The sequence below is a fragment of the Sphaeramia orbicularis genome, chromosome 6 (genome assembly GCF_902148855.1).
Source record: "Sphaeramia orbicularis chromosome 6, fSphaOr1.1, whole genome shotgun sequence".
NCBI classification, from domain to species: Eukaryota; Metazoa; Chordata; class Actinopteri; order Kurtiformes; family Apogonidae; genus Sphaeramia; species Sphaeramia orbicularis.
Window position 1 is genome coordinate 20,134,733 of NC_043962.1, and position 23,943 is coordinate 20,158,675.

At 39.5% G+C, this 23,943-nt stretch overlaps 1 protein-coding gene across 1 annotated transcript; it reads left to right on the plus strand.

Moving 5' to 3' along the window:
- The first annotated feature begins 755 nt into the window (after window positions 1-755).
- On the plus strand, window positions 756-23,911 carry LOC115420644 (pollen-specific leucine-rich repeat extensin-like protein 1). Its single transcript, XM_030136042.1, has 14 exons — window positions 756-992; window positions 12,303-12,376; window positions 12,896-12,981; window positions 13,167-13,206; window positions 13,287-13,367; window positions 13,719-13,826; window positions 13,919-14,028; window positions 15,645-15,693; window positions 17,301-17,421; window positions 17,551-17,645; window positions 19,069-19,134; window positions 19,323-19,422; window positions 20,339-20,491; window positions 20,672-23,911. The coding sequence occupies exons 2-14, from the start codon at window positions 12,311-12,313 to the stop codon at window positions 22,051-22,053; spliced, it is 2,457 nt and encodes an 818-aa protein (XP_029991902.1). The 5' UTR covers window positions 756-992; window positions 12,303-12,310; the 3' UTR covers window positions 22,054-23,911.
- The last annotated feature ends 32 nt before the right edge of the window (window positions 23,912-23,943 follow it).

Below are 23,943 nucleotides of genomic sequence, written 5' to 3' on the forward strand. Positions count from 1 at the left end.
ATCATGACTGGTTCATACTGGAATCTGATACTAGCCACATCTTAAAAAGCTTAATGTGAACAGCTAAGCGAACATTAGTACTTTAGTAAATATGAATTCAGTACTGAGGTTGGAACTGACAACATATAGAAGTGGCCTGGATCAGAATTGTAAAAATGAGATTGCATGTAATTTTTGCTGTTAAGAAAGGAAGAAAAAGAAAAACAAAACAGATCCAAGTTGCATTTAAGTGAAAAGACTAGATTTGAGCCACTTTTCTTTCAGAAGTAACATGTATTTAGAGGCGTGGAATTTGTAGGAGTGGAACCACATGTAGGTACGCTGGTTATCCAACAGAGGGCACAAGTAAACAGTTTGTCACCACACATGTCAATTTATCAACTAATTTAAGTTAGAATGTAATATTTGATAAGATATTTGTTAAAGCCTTTTTTTTTTTTTTTTTTTTTTTTTTTCAAAATTAAGTTCCAAGTTCCAACAATGTTTAGCCAGTTAAGCCTTCATTTACTTTTTGAAGGGATTTTGGCCATTAGTTAGTTTAGCCATTAGCTAAACCACTGTTAAAATAACTCTAAGAATAGAAAAAGTTAATTCCCCTTTACATAGTACACATATATGGTCTCGGTTACTTAACTTGCTTAGTAAAGGGTGTTTAGGTGGACTTTTCCGCCATGCTTTGCTAACTTGGGCTCGTGCGGGGCTCGGTGGTGGTGCGCGTGCGTGGTGCTGTCACTGATGTACCGCGTGCCCGGACAGCTGCAGCCAGCCACACAGCAGCGCGAGGAGCAGAGCTGGGGGTGATTTAGTCTGTCTGACCAGCATCGATCTCATCCGAACTAGTCGACAGTGAAAGGAGGACAAGTGTTTATTCAGATTTACCGCAGTGACATAGCGCTTGGCTCCCGTGGACAGCGTGGGGGAGAATGAGAATAGTGGATTTTGGTTCTACATGTAGGTACAGAGCAACAGAAGAAGGGAAGTCACCCCGCAAGGTAAGCAGCGACGACGGTTGAGTCTTAAACGTTAGCGTCCTTACCGTGTTTTCCTGTTTTTAAACTCGTATTTTTTAACTATTATTTATCTTGTAAATGTGTGTGGCCGCGAAATACTTATCGCTTGGGTCTTTTTATCATGCCATTTAATGTTTTTACAACTTGTCCAAGCCACTACAAAGCGATAAAGGACCAGTCCCTTGTAATTGTAATGTCGTATTGCGCTACCATGTGAGCTACACGTCATTATCAGACACAAAGATTTATGGTGTTTCTTTCTCTGAGAATAAATTGAATTTACCGTAAGAGTAAATGGCTGGTTTAACAAAACCCTCTGTGGTGAGGACCATGAATGAGCGCTTCTCTCGGGGAATTTCTGCTTTTGCATCACTCACTATGAGCTTTGAAACTGTTCTATGAAATGCAAATGCGAGGTGTGTGTACCATTAGAAGAGTCTCTTTTCCTCTTGTATGCAAAAGCTTTGGATTTTTACTGCTTTATAAATAACTGGATATGAGATAAGTGTCAAAATAGGAACCACATTTCCACTCTATGTAAGCGTTTTTGTTTCTTTAAATAAGAGGCATAGTTCATGTTAATAATAGCAGTGAGATTTTGTCTTATCTTTTCATCCACACACTGCAGATCCCCAAGCATCCAGAACTAGGCCAGTCACTGGTCTGTATGTCATGTCATGCCATGCGTGGTCCCCTTTGGAAGGTTAACTGGCCGTCTCACTGGTTCCTGTATGATAGACTGAATGAGTGGGGGAGGTTACAGACAGTCTGAGTGAGAGATCTCCAGCAGGATCTAGCTCTCATCCTCTGCCAGATGTCTGGTGCTCATTGTTTTACTGTCATCTGCTCTCCTTATTGTGTCGTTGTCTTGCAGTGTGATGTATCACATGTGCGTGTTGTCTTACATCATTTCCCTAAATTCAAATGTGCTACTTGAAGGAGAATTTCAGTAGCTATTTTTTTTTTAAGACTATATTTCTTGGTCAATATTCACATTGTTCAGGCCTATGATGGAAAATGAACTAATCCAAGACTGCTGTTTATATGAATTTGTTATTTTTTTGACGGTCAAGCTCAGTTAAGCATAGAGTATTTTGCCCTTTTTTTTTGTTGCTATGTTAATCCCTTAGAATTTGTGTTGTCACTTCACTGTGCTTGTGGTTTGAGAAGGAAATCACATATCAGAAAGCGACTGCATTTTTAGTATGCTGTCATATCCTCCTGAAACCCAGCAAAGCATTTTTGTCCTTTGTAGGGGACAAGAGTTTCACAGCTTTATTGAAAAAAAAAAAACAAAATAAAAAACGCTGTCCACTGCAAAGAACATTCCAATAAAGGCAATTATTTAATGTAAAAAAGCCAAAACCTGTACTTCTCTGGGTCTCAGGAGGATATGGTGAGCTACTTTTGTAAAGACAGAGCGCATTTCTTTATCTTTTTCATTTATTTTTCTTGTCCGTTGTGTCAAATGGCTTATTTCTGTTTAAGTCTCTACTAAGATCTTACTTTTGATTGTGAGCAAGTTTGTTGAGTCCCACTTAATTGACCACCCACTAGTGATTGATGATCCCTATCAGCACAGAGAATTTGATTTATTTTGAATCTAAAGTATATTATTATGAACTTAACTTTGGAGTTAAGGCAGAATTGTGCTTCAAATCAGAGAAACAGCCAAATAAACCCTTATTTGTGTGTGATAATGAATAATGATTGTCCTGTAATCTTAGCAGGATGTGAACCACATGTTAAGCAGAGCATGTGAGTCCTTATTTTGTTTTTGGAATGAAAATGAGCCTTAGTCAGCAGCAACTTCTTTTAAACACAATTGGAGAGGGGTTGCCTGACTATGTAAATCATTAAACATTTCATTTTCCTGTGGCAGAATTTGGTCAGCGGCTTGCTTCATACATATAATGTAGAATAAAGTTTTATCAGCTGAAATGCAGTGACTGAAATTAATTTGGATGTATTTCTGTCTCTTATCTCTCCTCAGTATGCAGCATTCATGGCATTGTGCTGTGATAATATTATTTCAGCAGGGAAGCATCAATAGCCTTTTTGTCTGCCTGAATGGTGGCTTTATGATAGACGTCAAAGGCCTGATGCTGGGTGTCACAAAACGCACCAGATACTGAAGTGAAGACAGAAGACTGAGGCGTGGTGTGCCACTTTGGGTCTCACAAATTCATGTATAGCTCATAACTTTGCTACTTATTGTTTTGGCCAGGGTTCTGGACACTGTATGGATCCATATTGGATGTGAGGCAGTAGTAAACTCTGTCTGGACATAACATGAGCTTGTAACAGCAGTGACAGAATTGAGACAACCACACTCTTATCCACATCTACGTGCTAGTTTCCAGTTCACTAAACCTGAATGTCTGTGGACTGTGGGAGGAAAGCCTGACAGACACAGGGAGAACATAGAGCACTCATCTGGATTATGCACACAATATATCTGACTACTGTATTATCTAAACATCCACATAATCACAATGATGATTTGTGCTTTCAGTGAGAATCAGCCAGAAACTGCCTGTCCATAAATCAGTCAGATCTATACCCCCTCAGTGTGTCATTAGTGAAAAGAGGTCAGGTCATTGTGATATATTGTCACTGAGACTGAAAACAGTATCCCCACTGAGGAAATGAGTGATGAAGATAATAGCCCAAATAGTTATTTGTCTTTTAGCATTTGTATGGAGACTAAATTGGGGCATGTTGGAATTTTCCCCCTTTAACTGTTTGATGTTTGGATCTTTTTTTAAATGCAAATTGGGTTAAGTCTAAATACTTAAAATTGCATTAGCTATGTGGCATTCTTTTGTGCTTATATGAAGTTGATGTCAGAGTTTGTTTAGTTCCCAACCTTTTTTGGCTCGTGACCCCATTTCGCTCCAAACAGATAATTTTTTTTTGCTAAAATTAATTTGTTTTTGATCATGTAATAGTTTATTATACTATGTTGCAAGTAAATGTTAATGTTAGATAACATTTAGGCTATATAATGTATGTTATTATGGATGGAGGCAGAAAAGTCAGGTTGAGATTACTGCACAAAGTGAGAATTTTATTTTCCTTGGTCAGGATATGTACATTCAGTCCAGCTTGGATTTACAAGGCTGCAAATTAATACTGAACAAACAATAACTCAAACTAGGAATTATGAAAGAGCTGCAGCATCTGAAACTGACCGCAATGAACATTTGAAAGATAAACAGTACCACAGTGCTTCAGTTTCAGCTTCAGAGTTTGTCATGTCTTTTATGTATTGTGATTGTCTCTTTCAACTCACCATATTTTTTTTTTTTTATTAGAAAGTTTTTATTTATTTATTTATTTTAAATCAATTACTAGAAATTTCAGGTGACCCCATTTGAATTCCAGGTGACCCCACGTGGGGTCCTAACCCCAAGGTTGAAAAACACAGTTAGTGGTTTGTTAACATTAACAGAATGGAATTCCAAGATAATGGTAGTATGTAAATGTCATTAGTGCTTATATGGACATGAATAAGTGAATATAAATATCTGGAAAGTCCAGATAAAGACAATTTTTGGTTGAGCTGCCTGATTATAACAGACCTCATGTAACTCACTCAAATATAAGGCTAACTAGTAGCTATTTCATGTGATGAACTTTAATAATTGCGTCTTATTTTACCTACAGCTGCTCCTGTTTTTAAGTAGACTTCTCTGTTTTTCATTCATCTTTGCCACTTTTACTTTTTGGTATTTCTAATATGTTAATTGTATGTTTCAGTTGTTTTGTGTTTTGTCTCGGCTGTATTGTATATGAGGTTGCTTTCTCAGTATATCTCCGAGTTTAAATAAAGGTTATGAATGAATGAATGAATTTCTGAAGATGGATTTTATTTTGAAACAACTCATGCTCTTGCTGTGGTATTGCTTTGTCAAATGCATCAAACTATGTCTCTACTTTCCTCCCGAATAACTAAGATAAATGCAGATTTGTAATGATTTTCAAGACTTCTTAACTGAGCTACACTTCAGCATTACTTTGACACTATGTACTCCGCTGGAATACTTATGCACCAAAATACAACAACCTCCGTGGTGCTACTACACGCTGAAAATTGTTAAGACATACTTTTATATGGGCAAGTTTGTAGTAGGGATTAGTCATTTTAATACCATGTCACACATAACATGTCATGGAAATCTCGCAGGAGAACAAGTTGTCACCCATTTTGCAAAGTTACTGCAAAATCATGTTGGGCCCACTAAGTACTTTGTGCCACCCAAGTTAAATGTGACATGTTTAAATTAATACAAACCAGCCCGACAACCCTACATTTTGCCCCTTATTCTAGAATGACAGTGGATTTAATCACACCTTTTTCAAAAATCTGCTCACAGCGTTTGCTTCCCCTCTCAGATGCATTCTCATTATTATGTTATGTTCCCGTCACATATTGAAAATCTAGTTGATAGTGCACAGATTACCACACAAATATTACACATAGAACTAGCGCTGGGCAATATGTCAGTATATATTGTGTGACAATATAGATGTGTTCATCAGTAGATATTTGGAAACATTTGAACTGTGGGATGTGAAAAGATTTGATCTTGCTCACAAATCCAAATTTAATCAAGTAATACTTCTGTCATGTGGTTGCAAAACACTATCACACTGTAGTTTGTTTTGTCATTTTTTGTTTTGTCATCTGGAAACTAAAAACTGTTAATGGTTTTGAGCCTTTTCCTTGTTTCTTACTCAGTTGTTGTTTTCTGTGAGGCAGTCCTTTATGTTTGTGTGGTAGTTTACAATAAAAGAATAAAATGATTCAATGCTCTTAATGCTATGTGCCCCCCTCCCCCCATATTGGACCTTTAACCTTTTTGTGTCATGCCTTCACTACATAGCAGATCCCTTTGCATGTACCATAATCCTCTGCTGATTTGTTCCTGAACCAAATCACTGATGCTTTATGTGTTAACAAACCTAACTCTCTGCGTAACAATTAACATAAGGTGAGCTGACTTGGTCCTGATTCAACATTTTTCATCTGATAATATACTCTATGTATTCACTCTCCTCTATTATTTACTCTGAGCATTGTAGAAAAAAAAGAAAAAAACATGACATGCTGTGTAGCGCTTGGAAGGTTGGTCGTGTGTAATTAGTGAATATTGGAAATCATTGTGTTGTGAGCATTGTGATGCTGTAAGCACTTACATCTGGGTGCAGTAGGAAATGTTTTATACTAAAACACTTGGAGCTGTTGTGCTGTAAGGATATTTTTAAGCATTAGATAGGAAATGGAGCTCAAATATAATGTGACATCTTAAATAATGTTGAGTAACTAAACATGTATTTGCCTTGTACATTTCTAAACTATGCATTATTAATTCTTTTATGCAATGTTAAAAGTATGAGTTTTTATAAAGTGAGAACTTTCTCCTGACTTCACTGCTGGCACTTTTATGATCTCTTCCTTGCCAGGAAGAGGATCCATTTATGAGAATGTGGCTTTCTCAGCAGGGTCCTGTGGTTTTTGTGTTTATGAATACTGTTCCCTTGACATTCCTGTCCTCTTCATACCACCCGTCCAAAAAGTGCTGCCACTCTGGGAAACAAGGCTTCGCTCTGGCCTGTCTGCCACTTCTGCATGTAAAAGTTTGTGCAGTCATTGTTATATTTAGACACCCCCCTCCTCACCCTCCCCCCAGGTAATGCAGAGGCGGCAGCAAGGACCAGAGACTGTTCTCAGGCTGGGTCAGATGCAGGGTGGGATGATATAGAGCCCCCTTCCTTAAACACCAGCTTGTTATTTCCTTTGTTAAGGTAGGGAAAAGGTCAGGTGGTTTCGGAAAGTGACTGTTGTTGGTTAATCTCCCTTATTTCTTCATTCTGTGAAAAACTATAAGGCTGAGTGACAATAGAGTGGAACAGGACAGAAACCCCCTTAGGGACAACAAGCTATTCTGAGCCATGTGCTTTTTTTCCTCAGTCCCGTTGCTCTGGATTTTTTGCCCTGGGGTCGTATAGTCTCTGAGTCGCTGCTATTTTCTATGCATAAACACAAACACTACTAAAGAAACTAGAGGAAGATAGAGGCTCAAACATCAAGAAAGACAAGGAATTTCTGGAAAAGGGGAGACTTTGTGACTGGCCTTCAAATGCTCCAGCAGCTATATTCAGCCAATGGCCAAATTTGGTATCATTCTGTTCTCTGTTTTCAGTTCATATGGCATATATGTTTGCCTCAGTCTGGCTAAGAGAAGATCAAGTTTACACACCACTCTAAGACTTTGTTTTGATTCATTTACTACTATGTGTTTAAGTCCTAAAAGGAAGCACTGGGCTGAGAGGAAACAATCAGCCATTGTCCATGCATTGTCACACCTGCGAGACACATGTTTGGTAATGTGGGGCTTTGACATTTCGTCAGTGTTACTGTACTGGAGCACACAAAGTGATTGAAGCATCCAGGCTGTGCACCTTTGAAAAGTAATTTTTCATTAAGTGCAACATGTTTGAAGATGGCAAGCAAGATAAAGCTCTGTAGCATGACTTGTTCCTATACCAGCTACTTGTAATAATAATAACTCATATGCTGGATCACTCTCTGGCTCAGACCAGAGCCCCAAGTATATGTTTATCCAGTATGAGTGTCTTAACTGTATCTGTGAGGCTCCATCTGGATTCCATGCTTCTCCTTTAAAGAAAGAGATGGCTGTCTAACATTTCACACCAGCCTTCTTCGATTTCCCGTGCGGTGTCTTAGTAATGTTTCTAGTCTTCAAGGGATTCTTTTTCATAACATGGCTATTTTCAAACCAGTATTAGGTGAACCAAAGATCTGCTGAGGTTGACTTCACATAAAACATTTCATGTCAACATGTTCCCTTCTTAAAAATAAAAAAAAAAGGAACCTGTGGAATCTTAACAGGTGTTTTCTTCATCCCTCTGTGACTTTCAGTGTGATCATTTCAGTTACTTTCTGTCTTCTTTTATTTTCTCTTTCTTTTGGGCATGTAACACGCTCACATGAACCCACTGTGTGTCTGACACCCATTAAAATCTGGAGTTCTATAGCCATCTGGGATTTCTTCATGTGGAAATTAGAGCCATGTGGTCGCTTGTTAACTTCTTTCCTTTTCGGAACTGCAGTGATCCGCCTTTTCTCCACAATCACCATCTAGTGTTAAAGGTCTTGTAATCACAGGGATAATAACACAGACTCTGTTATAGGACACTTTCGAAGTCTTGGAAATAATGACAGTAATTAAACTGACTAATTTATACTTTCTAATATTTACTAACCCTTTAAGAACTAATATTAGTGCTAATGATCCTTATTGAATCTCTATGAAAGAGGGCTTATTGTGGGGAAGTTTTCGTTTACGTCAGGGTGGTACTTTTGCTTGCCTCTGCCACTTGGTGGGTGGTAATTCCATACACTGGAATTATGTTATGTAAACTTGTGGGAGACTGGTACTGTTTTATAATATAAACTGATTATAAAATACACACGTGTGACAGGTGAGGCTTGGTATGGGAGTATGCTCTGTGGTTATCCAGGTTGAATGAACATGTAGCCGGAGCTTGTCTGACAGCATAGCCAGATTGTCCTTTGGCTGACCGCAAAGCATTGACTAATCATGCAGTAGTGAATGCAGCTAAACATCTGTTGCCTTCTCCTACATCACACTATCAAGACTTTGGACGAGGAAACATTTTACCAAATAGAGCCCAAAACAACTACAATATCTTGCGCTTGGGGTTCCAGTGCAGCTATTGGAGAAAATTTCAGATTAACACAAAACTTCTACCCTTCACTCTGGAATTTCTTTCCACGCCCTGATTTAGTTTCACTTAATGGTTTCACATCATCGTGTTTTCCCATACACACACACACAGTAAAAGCACACACCCCCTTATCTAGCCAAAACTATCACTCCACTGTAGCTCAGTCAGAATTTCCAGGATCCCACAGTAGTTGACTGCCGCCAGACGTCTTCTAATCTCAGGCTGTCCTTCTGACTCTAGTGTAATCTTCTGGTTTAAATCTGCTGCTCAGATTAAAATTGTATATTCAAGAAGGATAGAGAGATCATCATGGAGAAAGTATATGTAAAAAGTATTGATGTGAAACAAATGTAAATATAATGGGATGCTAAATGTTTATAAAAGCACCAATACTACCAGCAAGTCAAACTTTTTCCCATTTTTATTTATTTTCTAATTTCTCTCCCAGTTTCAGGTTAAATGCAAGATCATCCCATATCTTTAACATACACCTAATACTTGTCCTAATAATTCCATCCCCTAAAAGACTAGTTGTTTATGGGTTCCCCCCAACACCTTAGAAGGTATAGCCATATCAGGGATGAGCACAATTACAAAGTGAGATTTTGGTGATAAATCAACGGGAGATGTTGTGACTGCCGCATTTCTGCTTAAAACCTTGTAATTAGCCAGATGTGATTCAGAATGCTCTGCAAGCTGTTTGTGGTCACAAGTGTGCAACTGAGCGCTTATATACACATGCTAGATTTAGAATTTGATGTCATAACAGGAAATGATGTCAATTCAGCCCCAGGCTCAAAGTCTTGGCTGCCATGTCGTCAAAATGTAGCTGTAGAGAAGGGGTTTCTCTTGCAGTTATTTCAGCTTCTTCAGATATCTATAATCTGTCATAACTGTCTGAAGTAGCTCACCTACCCGTTTCTCACCTCCACTGCATTACACCTACATTTGGAAAGATTTATGCAAAGATAAGTGCTATTTTTTTCCTCTAAGAGCTGTGAAGAATGTTTCCTCTATCTGACTTCTGCATTTTAGCAAAGTTTTTTTCTCTGCTTTTGTTTCATCCTATTCCCACACATTCCTACTAAGTACAGAATGTGTAATTAGGTGTGAAGTTTAACTGTTTGCGTGATCTCTCTCTCCCAGTCAGTGACCTTGCGGCTTACTCTTTGCTCACACCCTGATCCACCCCACATACAGTCATCATTCGAGCTTCCACTTAAAAAGGCCCACTTTACAGTTGCCATCTTTGAACTAGGTAGAAAGATGAAATCCTTTTGACAGAATGACCATTTAGGAGAGCCTCAGTGGTTGTGACTCACAAGCCAAATGCCGCTAGTGTTAATGTGAAGTGACCACCCTGTGGTATTATTACTCATGTATTTCTTGCTGACTAAAAATACCAAGTCTGGATAATTTGAGGTTTTTTTCCGTAAAAGGAGTTTTATTGCTTGGAGGAAGACGTGTGTTGTTGTCTCACTCTTTTTTTGCTGTTCTCATTGAACCTGTTGTTGAAGGAGGGGTGATCACTGGTTTCCTTTTCTTCCTGACCACTACACAATACTATCAGCAGTCTGGAGACTCCACACAGGAAGTAAGCAGCTGGAACCTGAAGATGAAGCATAACAGAAAAACACTAATGTATTTAGTGGACACTGATTTTAAAAACAGGTTGATATCCCCAAGGAAGAGCTGAAATAAGGAGGATTGTTTTGGTCAGTTTTGAGCTTCACTGCTGGAAATTTTAGAAAGGTTTTATTTTTAAGCAAACAAGCAAAATCAAGCCTCATTTTTGGCATTTCTTAAATCCTAGTAAACTGAGGGCAGACTACTTCTCCAGATCTTATAATGTAAGACAGAATTAGAATCACTTTTACCAGTTTTCTCAGCTGTTCACATGAATATGCTGATACTGTGGAAAAACTTGCAGTCATAGCACATAGCATGACCAGAGGTGGATGAGAAAGGGAAAAGTGTTGAAGAAAGCATCGGAGTCCATTTGCTCAGTGGTCTTGTTTCACTGACCACCTGTTTTGACCAGAGGGTCAGCTGTTACTCTCATGGAGGAGACTGGATGGTTTGGTTGTGGCTGTAGAATTGAGATGTAGCCTGTACTTTAGTTAAAGGGATGATGTCAAATGAGAGAAAACCTTAATTATGATTCTTTTGATACTTTGAAGATTATTCCTGAACTTGAACCGCTGAACATGAGTACTTGATATTTGGTTCCTTGCAACATACTCCCTTAACTTGTGTACTGCTACTCACTGTTCTACTGTCACAGTGTAAATTATTATGAAGACATGTCACATTACTTCAGATGAAATGTCTCCTCTTAAACAAAGTTAGGCAACAGTGTAAGGAAAAGTTAAACCGGTTCATGTGGCGTGACAGGTGCCTTCACACCTGTTGCTGTGAGGCATGCCAGATGAACATGCTGCCTAAGGCCTCAGCTGCCTACACATGCTGCAAAACATCAGTGAATATGTTCCACAGTGCATCACAGTGGATTCTGTACTTTTTTTTTTTCAAATATTGATTTATCACCAAGTAAAAGTCTACTTTAAAAGAGTTGTTCATCACAATGTAATTCCAAACATTATAGATTACCCTACAATAGTATTTAAAGGATCTTTTTATTTATTTATTTTTATATAATTATGTGTTCTTAAACTATAATATACCTAAAATATCCTTTTCTGTTTTTCCTAGTTTTAAGACTGACTTTCTTATTTTAGTTTTTTGAGTGTAAGCATGTGTCTCATGATCATTTTTAAAGGTGCAGCATAACAAAGACTTTCTTGTCTAATGTGCTGCTTAAAATATACACCGGATAGAAATGCAGTGGTGCTTAACTTTAATGCAATAAAGCCAACTCTAGAGTCAGTGAGTACAACTAACCTAGCTTGTATATCTGCTCCTTCTTTTTTCTCCTTTCATGCACAGTGCATGTCAAGCATAGCAGGCATATTCTGCATATCCCAACATCATTTAGAGATGCTGATTTGGCAAACAAGTGGTGAAGCTGTTATGTTCACGCTACTATTGAGCTCAGACAACTGCTAAACAGTTGATCCATGCCAAACACATCAGGCCAGGGAAAGCTAGAGGCAGGCTTAGAGGAGTAGACCGGGGTCATGTAAAGGTTGTACTGGGAAAGGGAGAGATGGGATGAGGCTCCAGGGGCATCTGAGCCCCAGTTTAAACCACTAACCAGAAAAGATTGAGTATTTTCTCATGTTTACAATTATGGGTCAGTGGAAAAGCTGAAGATGCTCTTGTTTCCTCAGATTTTTTTGAATTTTTTTTTTTCTATTTTTTCTGGGTCACTGTCATGTGTTGGTCTACCCTCTACTAAATCAGGTGTTACATGTGAGAAAAGAATGGTTCATGGAGAACTATCTGTAAAAAAAAAAAAAAAACTTGCCTCCTCATGCCTTCTAATATAACATATTTTCCAATTTATGCTGATTTCCGTCAACAGTATTTTGTGTTTTCTCCATTTTCTTCCAGATTTTGACATGAAGAAGGACATAGACACATTGATAGCAGAGGAACGTGCTGAGATCATTTCAAAATATGACAAGGTAATGATATACTTAACAATACCATGTTTTAGTTGTGAACCACAGTGACTAAAAATGTTGAACAAGAATATTTGAATTCAGTTCCAGACTTTTTTGAGGTCCTAAGTGTTGGCTGCCATGTGAAACAGATTTAACATCAGAGTGTGGAAATGGGATTACATGGAATAATCAATGAATGACTCTGAACTGTGAACAAATTAGAGTTAAAACTCTTTAGAGGACAGTCAGCATGTGACAGAGTAGATATAAACTTTTAGTCTTTCTATCAGGTTTATGGGAATGATAAAATCACACAATCCCGCTTTCAGTCCTTGGTTCTGTTTAGGAAACATCCGAACAATTTTTCCTAAACTTGAACACATTTGCTGCTCATCTGAGAATTTCCCTGAGAGGCTAAGTTTATCTTACTGTTATTCATCGGGTCACATTTTTGTTGGAATGTTTGTTTTTAGCTCCTTTTTAGGTTTTTCTCTGTATACAGTTTATCCTAATGTGGTTTATGGTATGTGGGTGTTTCAGGGTAGACAGGAGGGTGTCAGCATTGACCCATGGGAGGACGCAGACTACAGCATCTATAAGGTCACCGACCGTTTTGGCTTCTTACAGTAAGTTACCCAACTTAAAGTTTTGACAGCTTCCTCATAGTGGTTTCCTATGGAACACCATCATTTTTACGTAGAGTATTTTCATCCCACTTCCTCTCTTTTACTGTAGCTCAATCTTTTCTTAACATTTTCCCATACATAAATCTTTTAATTCTTTGATAATATGCTTTGTATTTCTGCTTCAGTGAAGAAGAGCTGCCAACACCCAGTGCGCTTGAAGAGAAGGTATGAACCTTTTCCTGTTTTTTTTTTTTTCGACCTTGCATGTCAAATTTACATCACCACATCTCCTCCTTTCTCTGCAGCAAAAGCAGCAAGAGATAGAGAGGGTGGAGAAATGGTTGAAAATGGTGAAAAACTGGGACAAGTATAGGAACAGTGAAAAGGTTGGTTATTGCCGATCAAGTATCTAGAGTTCAGACACTCGCAGACACACACCATAACATACTGTGTCAATTTAGCTCTTGCTTCCCTTTTTTCTACTCAACTCTGTGATGCATTATTTCCGTTTCTGTTAATAATCTATTTTCCATTCCTCTTTGGACCACAGTGTTTTCCCTAATCCCTCTTCTCCTCTCCTCAGTCTAGACAGTTAAAGCAAGTACCATAAGTTCAGTAGATGAGTGGCTGTCACTCAGAAGAGTTAGCAAGGCTGCACTGCTTAAAGATCCCTCTTTACATTTAGTGTGCATTTGCATGTCACACATTCATACTTCTCTTATGACTGTGTTCCTCAGTTGCTGAAGCGTGTGTATAAAGGTGTCCCACTCCAGCTGAGGGGCCAGGCCTGGGCTTTGCTTTTGGACATAGAGAAAGTGAAACAAGACAACCAGGGAAAATATGAGGTACAGTATGAAATCTAAAAAAATAAAGACACAGTTTAAAGCCAAATTCAAACAGATACTTAGTTCCTTTTGGGTTTTTTTGGGTCCTCCAGAAAATGAAGCAGCAAGCACGTAATTTCTCTACAGAGATCAAACAGATTGACTTAGATGTCAACAGAACCTTCAGGAACCACATCATGTTCATGGACCGCTTTGGAGTCAAGTAAGTTCTTAGCTCAGCAGAAGGTTATGAGGGACAGTTTGCACTTATTCACTGTTCTGTGTTTCTTAATTTTTTCATTTGCATAGCTGCATCATTTACTTCTAAGAGTTTTAATTGCAGTCAATTCAGCATATTTTTATCTTTTAACTTTTCTGTCCAAGCAAAAACTTTGTTAGTGTTTTTGTTGATCATGTGAGAAGAGTGACACCACTATGATCGCTCTACTTTTTACCTCTGGTCTCTCACACAGCCCTCTACAGTATTTCTTTTGTCACTTCAAATGTTCAGGTTTACCTTTAGGTGTGTGACCCCTGGGTTAAAACATTGAGGCAACAACAGATACACACACACACACACACAATCACACAAAACCAAAGTGGTGGTTTCCTCCTCTGTGTTTTATTAGCCTTCCTGTCAGTGCACAAAGCCCCACAGGAAATGGCATTCATACATTGTGAAATTGTGCACAGACAGTAAGTCTACATCTAAATGCAATGCATCACTGTCCAAACACTGAGAGATGATACATACATTGTAAATATAATGTCACTTCTACACAAACAAGATGACATCAGATAGTATAAAATTATGGCAGATTCTGTTGTGTGTTATTGCATTTCCTTGGTGACTATTGCCCAGCTGAGACTTTACGAAAACATGACTGAATGTTGACCGTGTGACAGAAGACTCTCTTCTTGCTGTCTAACTTCCCACTGAATTCAAAGCCACTGAGTCCAAACCGACCAAAACACAGCTCCATCCTGCTTGGCTGCCCACTCCTTCCCTATGAATCTGCAGCTGCTTCACACACTGAGACACTGATGGCTATTTAAAGCTCCTTTCCTGCCTCTGTCAGTGTCCATACGACATGTATAATACTGTGGAGGCCTGCAGGGGAGACATCCTTTCTTGCTTGCATTATATTTGTTAATGCCCTATCTCCAGTCACATATGCATACACATGCACACACAATGGCTGCCTTGTTTTCATTGTCTGAAACTGTTGAGTCTCCAGATGTAATCAGCCATGGCTCACAGCCCTGTGGTTATACAATCAGGACAGAGCTGCATGGGTTCAAAGCCTTTTTTTCTATTCATTTTTTTACATATTTGCTCATTTTTTCACACTTGTGTTAGACAAAAGCACCTTATTGATCCTTAGAAAAATGAGATCCCCTGGAATAGCTTTTATTAAATGTCGAGTGTTGGTTGGTGAACTAATGGAGTGCATAGGTCCTTTCACACACAGCCTTCATTAATACTTAAACAGCGATGTGATGGGCAAAGCTGAATAGCTCAAGCATGGACGTCTGGGTACAGGAAATGTATTTCCACACACACACACACAAAAACACAAAAACAATGATTGGATGCACTAAGAGTTTGTCATTCTCCACAGAAATGTTTGCAGCTGTTTTGAGTCTTTCTGGGCTGATGAATGGAATTAATTTACAGATGTGGTGGTTCATGCTTGAAAAATCATCACTCATGTGGCTTGGGGGAATTTTCATTTAATAAACTCCACAATGCTCTGACATGCCGTTTCAGCTGGCTCCATTGTCGCTGAGGAGTCATATCCTTGTTTTTAACCGGTGGTTTCTCTGTTCCCTCTGTAGGCAACAGGCACTGTTTCACGTGCTGGCAGCCTACTCCGTCTACAACACAGTAAGTTTATTTGTATGTGATCATACACAAGTGTGTCTGTTACATAACATAAAGGAGTCTTGAGCATGAGTTTGGCCACACAGTGACGAACAAGCCGAGCACTCAAAACCCGTCTGTTCTCATTCCTGTTTGGAGCTTTGGTGAAGATCTTTTATTTATAAGTGCAGCTCAGCCTTAATGTACAGTAACACAGAGTAACAGTCAAACCAGCCGCAAACTCGCATCCATACTTGTTCACATCATTAGACCAAGATCCTCTTTGACACTGGCAGGCAAAATGCTGAGAAGCAGCTGACAAATATCCAACAGTAGCAATCAGAATTAACCACCACTCACTGGAGCAACTTCACAGTGACTTTGTTTTATCTGTAGCTTTTTTATTTATTTATTTATTTTTTAGGTTTGGTTGACATTCCCATTTGTGATAATTGCATTACATTTCAGACAACACAGTCATTATTAACAAAACTGCATTTATCAAAACACAGGAATGAGTTTATTTAATATGAAGAAACTAACCACCATATATATCAGAATGAATAAGACGATCTACATATCTGGAGAAAATGCACAATTGTTCCTAAAGCTGTCTCTTGGCACGACATACAATTTTCAATCACGTCTTTCAGACTAATAAACGTAATTGTATGTAAACATCTTGATGTCCTCAGACTGTGCATGTGTTAAATGAAGCTCATGGTGCTGAGATCAAACTCAGGGATGATTTGTTCTATCTGAAAGCCTCTTTTTGTCACACATTCAGAAGCATCCAGTCTACATATTGACTTCAACACTGCATGTATTTTTTGTTTATCTCTTGTATTAAAATAAGGATTTCCTCTGCTTTAGATGGTCATCTGCAGTGCATTTCAACACATACAAAGAAATGTCCATTTTTTTCGGCTCTGCTTGTGCAGACAGTTCCTGTGTGGTAGAGGTGTTCGAGCCAGAGGAAATGGGCATGTGCTGTTCCCTTTTTTCCTTTTCCCCTCTTCTCACACACTGCTCATAAGAAACTGGGTCAGTGGGAGAATGTGAGAGAGTCGGGGGGGGGGGCATAGGGGAGAGGTGTATTTGTCCTTTCGCCTATGTGATGGTAGAGAAGAATGTGGAGAATGTGTTGCTTAACCTCAGTGTAACCCTTATGTTTCCTTGAAAGGATACTTTAGAGTGTCCATTTCAAGCAGCACAATAAATCAGTCTTAATATGGACAAATAGCAAATGTGTGTCTACGTTTGTGCATCCTCTGCTTGCCAAGGATGATTTATTTGGTGTAAATCACTCCATCAATGTGCAGAGTGGCAGTAATTCAAGGAGAAATGTTGCTATTGGAAATGTGTATTTCACTACAGCAAATATTTGCACAACCTCTGGCAAAACAGTTTATAATATGGTCTCGTGTGTACAGCGTGTACAGCAGGTCTGTAGCTCCCCATCTTGTATTTTCACCACATGTCTCTACAGTCTGCTTTCAGACCACATCAGACATTCAGGTGCTCTCTTCCCCTCATCATGTCTGTCCCTTTTGCCTGTTATAATAAATTATGAATAATTCTCATTCACCCATTCTGTTCAGTCTAACCTGTCTTCTCTTCTGCTCCCTTAGGAGGTGAGCTACTGCCAGGGGATGAGTCAGATCGCTGCTATCTTGCTCATGTACCTGAATGAGGAAGATGCCTTCTGGGCTCTGTCTCAGCTCCTCACCAACAGCAAACACGCCATGCACGGTGAGACGGAGGGGAAAAGGCTGTTACACCAAACAGCATAAATGTTTTCAAGAGCACTTACAAGGAACATGAGGAATAATTTCAGAGGAAAATATTATTTCATTTGTTAATATTATGTCTCCGCCTTAGGGTTCTTCATTCCTGGATTTCCCAAGCTTCAGCGTTTCCAAGCCCACCATGAGCTTATCCTTTCCAAAATGTTGCCTAAGTTAAAAAAGCACCTGGTGAGTCATTATGCATCTGGACCACTGTCTGTACAGGAGTCTTGCTCATTTTCCATACTATTATAAGGTTTAGGTGCAGCACCTAAGCTGTTTGTTTTTTTTTTTAACTTAGTTTTTATTAGATTTTCTTTTGTTATCAGTACAATACAATGTATACATTTAAATACAGTTCAATTAGTTTATTTTCCTTTTTCTCAGCTGTATGTGTATTCCTACAAACCTCCATAGGCAACATAGGATGGAAATGAAAGAAAACAATAAAAATCACAACAAATAAATAATGTCCACTTCCAAAAATAAGGCTGTTGGTATAAATCTTAGTTAGAAGCAGGATGACAACACCTTGATTAACAACATGGGGTTTTGCATCACCAATAAATATTATTGCACACCCAAACTGTTTTGACAAGTAGGCTACAGGGTATGCAGGTTTGGATAATTACTGTAGTGATCAATATATTTCAGCTGAAATTAGTTCTTTAACCCAAACTGGTGCAGTGAGTAGCTGTTCATTTCTTAAACAACCATCAGTTTGCTAAAGAGCATAAAGATTGGACTGTTTCAGTGGAGAAAGGTCATGTGGTCTGATGAGTCCAGATTGACCATGTTCCAGAGTGATGGGCACATTAGGGTTAGAAGAGAGGTGGATGAAGTGATTACCCATCATGCCTAGTGCCTACAGTACAAGCCTGTGGGGGCAGTGTTATGATTTGGGTTGGTCAGGTCAAGGTTTAGCAACATTAGATGTCTTAAAACAATGGCAAGAATTAATCTTTTGGTCTTGTGTAAGCTTATCTAAACAATGCCAAAGTGAGTATGTACAGTAATCAAAGCTAAATAAGGCTAAGGTTAAATATTACAGCATGGGACTTTTTGCCAGGCTGTGTATTTTTTTTTTATTTTGTTTTTCATTTTTGTTGCAAAAGACTACATGTAAGGTTGTAGTGGTATACTACTTAAAGGTATACAAGTTCAATCAAAATTGATATTAGGGAAAAAAAACACCAGATGTAGAATCTCACTGGCACATATTTTCATTTTAATTGCCTACCATTAATAACATGTCAGATAAGCACCTCAGATTACTACACATGCTAATTTTCTTGTGTTCAAACAGGAGATGTATAGCTTTCCTCTTTTTCTTAGTTATTTTGAAAAAGTACCCATAGTTAAGTAGTTTCAGTTTTAGTAGAGCATTTAATTAATCAAAAAGTAATTTCAGTATTCAATGTAATAAATAATAATTGCGCAATGCTGTGTATGAAATGGGATTTTATAATCACATACTATTGCAAACATCGTCAGATTTGTGTTGTACAGCAGAGTTGAGCCAGAAATACAGTAGATTATACAGTAAGTAACAAAAGATTATGAAGAGCGACTTCCCACAGAGACAGTTTCCTCATTTACCTTTTCCCCATAGGATAAAGAACAGATGACAACAGGGATTTATACCACCAAATGGTTTCTCCAGTGCTTCATTGACAGAGTGAGTATTTGGATTTCATCCAGCTGTGGAAAGCACAGGAACTGATGCAGATCTTCACTGATCATTTATAACCACAGACCTGTCTGTTACAGTTCATTGTCTTGCTTTTGTGATGAACAGTCTACCACATTTAAGTTTTTTTGTAGTTTGACTGATTCTCTGCTGCTGCTCTATGTCTTGCATAACAGACTCCTTTCACCCTCACCCTGCGTTTATGGGACATCTACATATTGGAGGGAGAGAAGATGCTAACTGCCATGGCTTATACAACCCTCAAGTTACACAAGAGTGAGTACAAGGCTGACTGCATTATCTTCCCTGACTCATTCCAACCAGTTTCATGCCCAGATACAGCCATGGCTGCTGTTGCTACATGGCTGAGTTCTACTGTGTGGATTAGATCGCACGCTGCCTCTCGGTTGGCTGCCTTATAACTGGATGGCTTACATAATGCAAGTGGCTAGTTGCTGTGGAGAAGAATGGAATGCTGACTTTTCATTGGGCACTTGCACAAGCATTAACTTCCCTCATTGGTTGAATATTTGTAATTTTAAAATGAGTCTTGAACAGTATCCTTTATATTTTACAGCTCAGAGGTTGCATGACTCTTGACCTCATGTATTAACGTGCACTAAGTTCAGACTGCAGGCAAATATGGCCCAAATCTGATTTTTTTGCCCATATGTGACCTGTACCCGACCTGTTAAAGACAGTTTGAACAGCACAAATCAGATTTTTTTCAAATCTGACCCAGGCCACTTTCATATGTGGTCCTAAATCCGATACATATCCGATATTTTGCAATGTGACTTCAGTCTGAACGGCCAGGTCACGTTTAGCCGACCTTTTTGTCATTGAAATGCTACAAACGTCACAATGCTGCATCCCAGGAGAAGGAATGGTGGGAAAAACATATTTACTCATATTTACTTCCGTAAACACAGTGTGTGCCTGCATGGTCACATATTACGTCAGGACCTCTTTTGAGCTTGCGGGTCACTTCAGGGTCACATTCATTTCATACTTAAAACTGATAGAAGTTGCATTTAATGTATACTATGAACGAGCACACAAAAAAATTGAATTTCACTAAAAAGTCCAAATTGTGCATTAAGACCTGCTATCTGAACGTAGCACAAGTCACCAGTCACTCATTCTCTCAATTAACATGCCTCTGTTGTGTCTGTATCGTGTGTCCAATCAGAGCGTCTGCAGAAGTTTCAGCTGGAGGACCTGAGGGAGTTTCTTCAAGAGCAGCTGGCTGCTTCTTTCTTCCTGCCTGATGATGCTGTGGTTGAACAGTTACAGGCCGCCATGTCTGAGCTGCGTGCTAAAAAGCTGGACCAGCCTCCCCCAGGTGCAGTTTGTCAAACATAAGAATGATGATGAGCCAAGAAAATGATAAAAGGAGAGACTTTGTTTTTTTACCCGTCATTTCCTTTCAGTTGAAAGCTACATTCTTTGTCCTATAAATCCTTTCTAGTGTCCATTTTTTTCTTTCACTGATGCATTCCCTATCTTCCATTTCCTTTTTTAGCCAAGTCAGAGGAGCTGCCAAAGAAACCACTGGGTCAAGAGAGACCAGTTCTCTTACTGCCTCTACAGCCTGACTCTCCACTTGAGGTTAAACTAAGTCTGCAGCCTAGTGCAGAAGCCGAGCAAACAGACAGCATCACCTTACATGAGACATCCTCTCCTGCCGAGACCAAGGACACCAGAAGCCCCTCTGGGGCAAATACACCGTCTTTACCTTCACCGGACCCAGTTGTTGTGCACACAAAGGAAACACCTTCTCCCAGAAGTCTTTGTAGACCACCTCCTTTACCTCCAAAACCAGAAAAACCACATACTGAAGTAGGACCTGTTGTGAAGGTGTTGGCCCCAGAGGTTGACCTGGCAGAGAATGAAGGAGTACAGCAGGGTATAGATGCAGAGATTCAGGAGGAGCCTGTGGATTGGCCTCCACCCTATGAGCCTCCTACTTTAGATGCTCTGACCATGCAGGCTGAGGAGGAGATAATGGACCTTCCAGATCTTCCACCTCCACCTTTCTTTTATCCCAACCAGACTGATCCTCCACACTGTGCACCAACCCAAACAGAGACCCAACAGCGCTCTCCTTCCCCGTGCTCTGCCTCACCACTGCAAACAAAGCCATACCCCAAAACTTGCCCACAACCACCCACATCACTTGGCATCACACAGAAGAAATTTCCTTCATCAAGGCCTTCCCCTCCTCATGTTTTCCCAGCAGCCTCCTCTTCCTCTCACAGAGTTCCTCCACTGAAACCGACCAAGTTCCCAGTTTCTCTCTACGTTCCTGTGCCAGCGGGAAACCGTCGACCTTCAAATACCTCGCAGTACGACAACCTCTCAGAGGTCGATGAAGATGACCGCTATCTGGAGAGGCTGCTGGGGTCCACGCCTGAGGAAATCCCCAGCATGTGCAGCAATCCCCCACCACCTGCCGTTGACAGACTCTACGACCCTACTAGCTACCCTGTGCCTCCACCTCCTGTGTTCATCCCTCCCTCCCCTTCACCCAGTCCTCCGTCACTGCACGTTCTCCCCAGTTTGCCCCAGGAGCCCGAATATGAAGGAGAGGATCGTTGGGCAGAGGACTCCATCATTGCCCCTCCTCCACCTAGTTTTGCTGACAGACTCACCCCGTTTCAGTGTAGCAGCAACAGCTATTCAGAGACACACAGAGCCACTTCACCCAGTTACTCTAAGCCTTTCTCTAGGGGCCCCAGGGACCATTCTGCCTTCCCAGCACCACTTTTGTACACTGGGTCTCCCCCAGGCCAATCCAGGCCCACAGGGCCATCAGTGGTAGGGGTGCCACTGGTCCGGTCCAGTCCAGACTTTTGCAGGATGCCTCCAGGTGGACAACAGCTGCCCAAATCAGTGACCTTTTGAAGTTCCAAAGTGTCAAGTTACTGATTATGACTGAGAGTTCTGTGATGCTTGATCAGTTTGCAAAGCCTTTTCCGAGATGAAGGGTTTTAACAAAGGCCAGTAGCTTTTTAGAGTCTCCAGGGTTTTGTTTTGTTGTGTGTGTGTGCGTGTGAGTGAAGAGTCTTTTCTTTGATGTGTACATATTTTTGTGATACCTGCACCATTTTTGTAAGTGCAGCTAACTTTTGTTTAAGTGTCTGGCTTGTATTTAAAACTGCTGTTTGCGTTCCTGTTTGCTGCACAAAAAAGCGATTGTATTGATTCATTTGTGAGACCGGATTTAGTTTTTAATTCAGCTGACCGACAGAAGTCCTTCTAATGGCAGCAAAGGCTTTGGCTGTTGCAATGCGTTTCATTTAGTCCAAAGTGTCCTAACCTGATCACAGTGCACTGACGGTAGCAACTCTAACACAAAGGGCTTTTGAGGCTGCTGAGTGACACCATCTTCCCCTATGCACCCAAAGCCTATGCAGTTTTATCTGTATTGCATTTATGCTAAACCTGTGAGCAGGCTCACACATCTTTACAGTATGTCAAAATATAATGAGAAACCTTTAATATAAGCAGGCTGTTTACTGTATTTTTGGGTCAATACTTGATTACAAAGAACCACTAAACCAGGTTGCACCAAAGGAGTTTTAACAGTCTCTTACGAGATTTGCTAAACTTCCAAGCACCAGCAGTAGCAGCAGGGAAGACATGGTGCATTTCATCACTGATGTAAATGCTGAAGCTAGACTTATTCCCACACATATCCAGTCATTTGGTCCTGGGGAAAGTAGCAGAAGGTACTCTTGAGTGTACTGTACTGCTTTTCTTAGTTGATTTCTTCCATTTCATCTATGTTATAACTGTCTCTTTTAGGACTCTTTCTTTTCACAGCAGTAATATACTGTCAGAATTCATGTGTGTGCATGTGTCAGGTTAAATAGAGTTGAAGCATGATATGAGGATCATACATGCTCATGGTAAGAAAAACATGCAGTGAAATTCCTTTTGTCATGAAAAATTGCTCCATCTTGTGGTCAGAAATGTTAAAGATCAAGCACAGTGAAATCTAAAATGTTGTTCCTGTTAACGTCACAAGATGCCATCACCTCAAAGCCAGTTAGAATAATTATTAATGAATGCAAACAGAGTCATTTCCAAATTAAGACTGGTTTATCAAATGAGAGATTACGATGCATTTTAGGATACGAGGACCAATTGTATTATTGCATTGTTCTGTTGCCATTTTAGATTTAGGAGAAGCAAAAGTATCAAAGCTAATTTCTTTCATATGCACAGCTATATTTTAGAGTGACTGGTGACTTTGGTGTCACTAATTTTAATTGCTCAGAAAAAAACCTCTTAAAAATGGAAATTGAGCCATAACACACAAGGACCTATTATATTGAAACGTGTTTATATGTTATTATTCAACTCAGTTATGTATTTACATTATATACTGTCTGAACATTTCAAACAATGTCTGAAAGAAGTTTTGTTCTTTGCACTGACTTTTTATTATTGCCAAGGTTTTACCACTTGCAAATATTAATTTCTAATGGACTTGCAGGTTACTGCTTGAAAAAAAATTTGAGGGGTGATGTTAACTGTCGTTTTCATGGTTTGTTCATAACCTTTGGCCCGTTTTAGCATCTTTTCCAGGAACTTGGCTTGTCATAGTATCTTTAGTCATGTGACCTCACCAGGAATTGTACATTACACCATCAGTGTTGGATCTTATACACCTGGGAGACTGGGACTCAGACCAAAGCTTATGTGCATACACATGTATGCAAGTACCGATGTGAGTTTTATAAAGAGATAAACCTTAGCTGTCTTCTGTTTTCAATGTCCTACAGAGAC